Genomic DNA, 8,123 nt, shown 5'->3' with positions numbered 1-8,123 from the left:
GGAAGGAGGGAGGGAGATGGAGGGGGGAGGGCGGGAGGGAGGGAATGGAAAGGAACTCTTCTGAAAACAGGAAGGCCCTTGGCACTTTAACCCTCCGACAATCTGAAGACCCCTGTGCTGGCCGGAGGAGCACGAGGGGAGATTTACGCCTTAAATGAACTAAAAGAACGAGCATTTCAGACAGGAAGCAGCAGGGAGCTCTGAGCAGCTGCAGCAGCAGCAGCACCTGCCTGTCATTTAAAGTCACACTCACGTGTAGCCGACCGCTCCAGCAGTTGTGAAGAGGAAAAGAGGGAAAATTAGGAGGTAATAACACCGAGAAACGGAAAGGTCTCGCAGCTCCCTCCAAGTCCAGTCCCCTGGACCAGGCGCCCACAACGCACACCGTCACCTGTGGTCTAACCACATCACCAGTGACCGGCGGGGCTGAGCTCCAGTGGCCTCCTCCAGCTGCTGCACGCCAGGTGAGGATGCCCACTGCCCCGGTGTGCTCCACAGACCTGGGCGGCGACACAGGACGTGCCAACTCCAGGACGTTCTGCACGAAAAGCCTCTCGATAAAGCACGAGCGGCCATCGGTCAACATTGCCGCGTTCGAAAGAGCTGGAAGCCCTGAGCTGTGACAGGCTCCCTGTGTGCGAGAAGGACCCTCGGTCAGCAGGACGGCGAGAAATCACTGCCTGTCCCATTGTCCTTCAGAAACAACCAGTCACGGTCCCGCCCTGATGCGGTTTGCCCACCTGGGCACGTAGACCAGAGGTGGGAGGCGGTTCCCCGCTGTCCTTAAGAGGGGCAAAGAGGTGACACCTGCCTGGTTCCAGGCACAAGGAGGCGCCTAGCTTCACTATGCTTTTAGCACCCAGAGGCCCTGGTCCAGGGGATGCGCCGGGGAAGGGTGCGGCACCGCCAACCCCCTCGACCTGGAGTCAGGCAGAGAGAGGCCCAGTGGCCCACTGAGCCCCTGATGTTAAGAGGAGAGACTGTGGACAGCCTTTCCCCGCCCCAGGGGCCCTCGGGACAGACCCACGGAGGGAGACACATTTCCACCCTGCAGACAAGAGGGACCCCCTTTTGTGTACCCACCATGCTTTTCTACCCCGCAAAACTGTCTTTTTACAACCGTGCGATACCACGAAATTCAGTAAAGTAAAACGTGCTGCTTGAAACCCTGGAGAAGCTGGGGGACCAGAGGTCACAGCTGAGCCCCGCTCCCTCCCGCCGGGTTCGACCTTCACACCGGCAGACGAGCAAGAGAAACAAACGCCTTCCTGCGAAGCAGAATGTACGGCCCTTTGTGGGGACATCGCGGTCGGGTCCAAACGCAATGGGACAAACGGGCAAAGGGAAAGGGGCGAAGCCGCACCAGAGACAAAGCGGCACCTCGAGCGAGGCGGCCGGCGACCCCCGCACCCAGCACACCGGACATCGGAACCCGGCGAGGGAGAAGCCAGAGCCTCGTGACGAAACCCAGGGCCCAGACCACGGAACCTCGGGACCCCGACTGCGTGGGCGGGGAGGGTGCCAGCGGATTACCTGCAGAGGTGACCTTGTCACCTGCGGTCAGGTTAGCCAGGTCCTCAGCAGCTCATGTCATCAAGTTATACAACAGCTGGTCCCAAGAACCAAGCAGAAAACCCAAAACGTAGGCTCCAAAAGACTCTCTAGGAAAATCAAAATCACGACGGTAAAGCGCGCTGAACCTGGGAACAAGCACTGGCCAGCCCAGGTCAGACCCCAGGAAGGGCCAGGGCCTTCCTCCTGCCTTACTTCTTCTCGCCTGCACTTACCTCTTCCTGCATACACCTTACCTCACTACCCAGCCTGCGCCTCTTCCTCACCTGCCCTTTCACTCTCTGTATACACACCTCTTTTCTTACCGCCCTCCCTTACCTCTCCAGGCCATGCCACCTCCCATCCCTTTTCAATCTCAGACAGCTGGGGTTGTGCGGGCTCCCAGTCCCAAGGCTTCCTGTTAGCCATATACTCTTTCTAAATCTCCCCTCAGTGTGGTTAATCAGGCTCCAGGCCTCCCCCACCCCACCGCCAATGTGTAGCCACCACAGGCAGGAGGCTTTTATGGGTTAATTCTGCCAAGTCTGCAAATGAATGGCAGAGCCCAAGCAAGGAGGGGCCGCGGGACCCCACCCCTCCCTGCCTTTCTGAACGGTTCCACAGTGTCCAGGACACAAGTTAAAGCACTAGCACAGGTGTTACAGGAGACACGTGAAGCTACTCGGGACTACTGCTAAAAACACGACTAAGGGACGAAACAGGGTGGAATGTTTAACTCTGAAAAAAAATAAAAAATAAAAAGCAAATGAAACGCAATAGGATGGCACACAAACTGGCCGGAGAGGAGAGGCTGAGGGGGGGGGGGGACACTACAGTACAAAGCCCGGCCTCTGCGCCGCCGTGGAGACAACGTATAGTTACCTGCGTCCATATCTGCAAAGAATGGAACAGCCAGTAAGAAAAAGAAGGAACCAGAAATTCAGTGTCTCAGAGTCGGATTTTTACAAGGTTACACGGAGAGAAAATATAACTTAGAAAACCTGCCTGAGAACTAGTCCCGGATTAGGGGGGCACGGGGGCTGAATGGGTTCCTGTCGTTACTAGAATTTTATTTAAAGCAAAAAAATAAAATATGGGAATGTTAACTGAGGAAGCAAAAGCCTTACGGCAGACGAAGTGTCTTCTCTTGCGAGAGAGTCATTTAACGTTTACGATACAATATAAGGGGAGAAACGCACTCAAGCACTCGGGGTGGTAACCTGACGGCTCGTACCTGTGACTAAGTCGCAGGACATAATGACTTACGTACGAACTCGGAATCTGCATCGGAGAAACGTCCGAGCAGTATTTAAAGGGGAAACACTGCGTTAACATCCGAAAGGACAGAACTACCAGGGAAGAAATAAATTCGACAGCACTTCGTGGCTGTGCTCCTGCGCCAAGGGCCACAGGGACCCTCGCCGGTCAGCTACGATACGACAGAAGAAACAACATACCCGAGAATTTCTACTGCCCGGTATTTTATTACTGTCTTCACACGTGACACATCGAAGTAACGACTGAGTACAGGCTACAGGAGAATTGTAAAAACGAAAGCTTGGGCCTGCCTGCCGCACAGCATACCTTCGGGCGACTCCTCCTGGACGTACGTGCCGGTCAGGTACCGGTGCACCAGGGCGGACTTGCCGCTGGCCAAGTTGCCCACGATTCCCTGAAACGAAGCAAGGGGGACAGTCATTAGGTCTGTGACATCGGTCTGCTCGCCCACGCACGGACGCAGTGAGCCTGAACACGATCACAAGCTCGCGCCGGCCGGAAGGTCCAACGGGCTCATCGAATCCTCCTGCTGGAGAAAAAGCGACGCCGGCCCCCTCACGGCCACCTGCCCCTCTCGGCAGCCTCGACAGCTCCACGGGCACACCCTGCGCCCTCACGCACGGCTGCGGCATCCCTCCAGCACCTCGGGGGGCGGGGATCAGCCCCTCGTGTATGGCGATCCGTCCGCATCTGAACAAGGCCCACTGTTACGCAGGGCATGATGACAGCAGCGGGACATGTGACAAGGTGGATATTCTGGTGCATTCCATCAGGACGTGGGGGCAGGAGCATGGAGCCGGGTTAGGGCCACCCCGGGACAGAGCCGTGGGCGTGGGGGGACCACAGGGACAAGGCTTGTACCAGCTGGAGGGGGACGGCGAGCCCGCTTCTCGGAACACGGGGCCACGCTGCAGGGCTGAGGAAGCGGGCAGGGCCGGGGCCCACGGGCGTGGCGGCAAAGGTGCTCGTACCAGGTTTAAAACGGCCATCAAGTCAGGTGACGTGAGGGGCACTGCCCCAGCCGACGAGAGGGGGCTGAGCGGGGCGAGGGTGACGTGGGCAGCGGTGCCTTCCATGATGGGCTGCCGGCCCCACGGCTGGGACACCCGCACTCGGGGTGCCGGTCCCCCGGGAAGCCACCCTCCGCATGTGTGCAGGGTCTCACTGTCCCTCCACCCTCTCCGAGAAGGATTCCTGGATTTCCACCTTTCCCACCCCCACCGGAACGTCCCCTCTGCACTGCCCAGGGCCTGGTCGATAATTTAAGGAACAGAAAACGAGAGGCCGCCCCTGCACGCAGGTCCCTCCTTCGGGGGTCCCCGCCCCGTGCACCAGTGCCAGGCCTCAAGGCCACACCTGCTCCCTGTCCCAACAAGGACACCGCCGTGAGGTCCCCGACGGCTGCCACCTCTACACCCCCTCGCCTTTCCCTTGCTCCTGACCCGGCCCCATCACCAGAAGCTGCAGACTGAGGTCTCCGTCTTCACACCTTCCGCCCTGGACTTCCTCCCGAATCCCCTCTCGGCCCACGTGGCTCCTTCCCCGACCTCACAGGTCCCCCTCGATGCTTCCCCTGCACCCCAGGCTATACCTGCCGCCTCTCGGTAAGCTACCGATTCCGTGAACCTGGCTATACCTGCCGCCTCTCAGTAAGCTACCGATTCCGCCGCCGCCCCAGACCCTGGCGCACTGCACACCACCATGCAGGTGCTCAGCACGGCCAGTTCCTGCCCTTTGCCCCCAAGCTGCATCTCAGCCTTGTGAGCACAGCCCCACCTAGGCCCTCACCCCAGACCCCTGGGAGCCAGCCCTGAGCCCACCTGCCCACCCTGCTCGGAAGCCGGGGAGCCCTGCACGAGCGTGGGGCGGCCTGTGCTGCCTGCCGGATCGTGGGGCAGCCCACAGGTCTGCCCGCCTGTGCACCCCTCCCTCCTCACTCCAAGAACACCAGGGGGACCCTTTAATGTGGCCTCGGTGATCACATCCTGGGATCACTCCCGTGGCCACAGGCCAAGCCCAAGTGCTTCAGGGACAGCGACAAAGGGGGCCCCTCCAAACCCTCGCACACGACGCGTCTGTGGACTCGCGGGCCCAGCAGGAGGCCGCCCGCCCTGCCGCCTTGTCGCCCTGGCACCCCTCCCTCGGGGGTGGCTCCCCAGCTTCTCCCGCGCACACGCACAGGCCCGTGCTGACTGTGGTGACGTCCGTGGCTCCACCACGCTGAGGTCCCTGAAGACCGTGCCCCCCGTGACCAGCCACACCAACTCTGAACCCCAAGTGCCTGGCAAACGGGGGTGTGGGCTGTAGAAGGCAGGGCACGCTGAAGGAAAGAAGGTTGGCTGCTGGGAGGAATGGACGGTGATAATGCCAGTCACTGGAACATAGAACAAATACAGCCTGAGACTGAAAATTAAGTTAAAAATTTACCTTTTTCTATCCCATAACCCGTCCTGCCCTCATAGGCTACTGTCTCCAGGCTTCTGGATCTTTCCACATCGGTCACTACCCGAAGCATTCTTCCTACTCACTAGTCAGACGCCACCTCACCTCAAAGCTGCTCCGTGCCCAGCCCACAGCGCTGTCTCGTGACCTCCCCGCTGTACCGACGTCGCTGTGCGGGCCTGACTCTCCAGGACAGGGACCGTGTGCCACCTGTCGCGGGTCTGAGTGTCCCGGCACTGCAGCTATCCACGGGGGGTGGGGGCTGGGGCGGGCTCAGCAACACTGGTCAACTAAGTGAATGAATGAGTGAGCGAATGAATGACGCTAATGTGACTGAGTACAAATGAACTGCTTCACTACTACGGCTCACAGCCAGGCGGTGTGGACAGATCCCAAACAAGGTGGTTTCCCTTCCCGATTTGACTCACGTCTTGTTTTCATTCCTCCTGGGGCCTCCACAAGCCGAGAATTTCTACCTGTTAATTATTTTTTTTGCTCAAGGGTACCTGCTGTTTGTCAGCTGCGAAAATCATCCAAAACAGTATGCCGCAGAATGAAATTTTTAATTAAGATTAGAGCTACTCTCTTTCCTGAGGAGGGAACATGCTCAAAAGCAAACACCGTTCGGCCTGGGCTTTCTGCGCGTGGCGCACCCTTCCGTCTCGCGTGCCGGCGCCGTGCGAAGACCCGGCTCACCCCTTACGAGGGCCACGTCCACCGGTCCTGGGGCGGAGCGGGAAGGTGATCTACTGGGTCTGAAGGGCCCGCTCGCTGACCTTCCTGCAGTCATACCCCACGGGCACAATCTTAACTTGAAACGCTGGCAGAAACTAACAGCCGACCGGGCAGAGGATGCGAAATCACCAACAAAAACATTCTTCAAGTTGAGAAGCTCCACAGGGACCGATGACCGGCTACCGGGAACGAGCAGGAGAGGGAAGCAGGTGAGCTCAGTCTGCATCCACCGGCTTTGCAGGGAGAAACGAGGCAATGGGGGGTGGCGTGCTGAAAATTCCAGAGCTGCGTATTTTCGGGGGCGACACGTGGTCCCCCGGACAGAGCCAGGAACGCCTGGGACCCCGCAGCAGCATCGCCACGTCTAACAGGAGAGAGGGCGCCCCCTCTTCTCACGCTGACTTTCCTAGGTCCCCACGCCTCGCCGCTCAGCTGCCAAACACGTGGCTTGCTGCCCAGGACGTGGAGGCGTTCAGTGGAAATCCCGGTTGTGAATTCAATGGAAACGCACACACGGGATGTGACAAGCAGCTGACGGACACCCTCCTCCACCGGCCGGTGGTCTAAGGTGTCCTCGCTCTTGCTGCCCAGATAAAAAGATCAGGCGAGTGAGTGCTGTGGGCACTGTGGCAGTGACCGGCGTGCGGATCCAGTAGGACAAAGCGATGGGTCACAGCTCATCTAGCCGTTAACACCGCTTCGGAATACGTGGGGCGTGGCACTACCACTCTTGAGAAGAAAGCCAACATTGAGATTTTTTTCCTCTGACAGATTCCGGAAGATTTATCGCGAAGTATTACAGAGAACCTACTGGGGGCTCGCTGTTGATAGACTGTGAAAAGTCAGAGGCTCGAGAAAGAGAGCCTGGGACCTAAGAACCACCAGTCGAGGCGGTGGTCGGGGGCAGGGGATGGGGACAGGAGATGACTGTAGCCCTGTGGACACCCAGAGGCTGCCGCAGAACAGGGAGCACCTTCTGCAGACGCCGCCAGCTCCACAGCATGAGGGGTCGGCCGAGACGTCCGTGACGATGGGCTGCCCGCTGCCTCTGCACCTGGGGGACGCCCTGACCGCAGCAGTGCCGGCCGTGAAGGTCACAAGCCAGGGGACAGATTGCAGAGAACGTCCCGCAAATGCCTGCAGAATCGCTCACGCTTCCTCGGCCACAGGGGGAGCAGCCCCTTCAGCTGATTCAAGCAAACTCACACCTCGGGGTGCAGATTCCACGCTGCCCTTAGCATAGTCGCCGCTGTAGCCCAGGCCTCATTTCAGGCAGCTGCACGAAACGCCAGCAGGGGACAAGCCTCTCGGTGAGCGACCAGGGCTGGCGCGGGCGTGTGGCTCCAGCAGCAGCCCGACGCCTCGCCTACCCGGCCCGGGCCCACACCGGAGGGGCCGACGCTCGGCGCGCACGGTCAGCCTGTCGCTCTGTAAGGGGCGGCCGTTCCAACTTAAATTGATTATGCAGATAAAATCATAGAATTCAGCCCCTCAGTCGCGCTAGCCACCCGCTTCGAGTGCTCCACAGTCACACAGGGCCGGTAGCCACTGTGCTGGACAGCAAAGGCAGAGACCGTGTCCACTGGTGCTGACACATAAGCCCGCGCCCCGGGCTCAAACCCCAGCTCTGCCCTGCGACCTGGGCCCGCGGGCACCATCTCGACATCTCAAGGCTCGGTTTCCTCATCTGTGGAGGGCAGACAATAACGTGCCCGGCTGCCAGGCGGTTCGTCAGGACTGTGACATTACTTACGACATGCCCCGCCCAGAGTGCACGTGTGGCCATCGTCCCCGTCATCATCAAAACACCGTTCCTAGGACTTCCACCGATCGCAGACCCACACGGCACTGGGGCCTCGCGAGGGCGTACGGGACACTCGCTGGTCCATCTTTCTGAACACCTCCCAGTGGCAACGAAGCCGTCTCCGCAGCATTTGTCTGACAGGTAGTTCCTGAGTGTGTCCCACGGGGGTCACACCATGCAAGGTACGGGGCTTACAGGACACAGAAGGCACCAAGAGGCGGCTGTTTCGAGGTTAGTCCTGCAGGAGCCGGGCTGGGACATGGGCCCTGGGACTGGCAGGTGCTCTGCCTCTCACGAGAAAAGAACCGTGGGG

At 59.5% G+C, this 8,123-nt stretch overlaps 1 protein-coding gene across 9 annotated transcripts in view; it reads right to left on the bottom strand.

Moving 5' to 3' along the window:
• Positions 1-8,123, bottom strand: part of LOC120600635 (arf-GAP with GTPase, ANK repeat and PH domain-containing protein 1) — a 317,727-nt gene that overhangs the window by 309,252 nt on the left and 352 nt on the right. For all 9 annotated transcript variants that reach the window (XR_005652247.1, XM_039860060.1, XM_039860076.1 and 6 more), the window contains exon 2: positions 3,136-3,223. Coding sequence is in view for 8 of the 9 variants with exons in the window: in XM_039860060.1 (XP_039715994.1) it covers positions 3,136-3,223 (88 nt within the window). In the remaining variant the exon portion in view is untranslated. The remainder of the gene's footprint in view (positions 1-3,135; positions 3,224-8,123) is intronic.

The sequence above is a fragment of the Pteropus medius genome, unplaced genomic scaffold (assembly GCF_902729225.1).
Source record: "Pteropus medius unplaced genomic scaffold, Ma_sr-lr_union100, whole genome shotgun sequence".
In the NCBI taxonomy this organism is placed as follows: domain Eukaryota; kingdom Metazoa; phylum Chordata; class Mammalia; order Chiroptera; family Pteropodidae; genus Pteropus; species Pteropus medius.
Note: the sequence above shows the minus strand (reverse complement) of the source record. Positions and strands in the feature narration are given on the sequence as shown.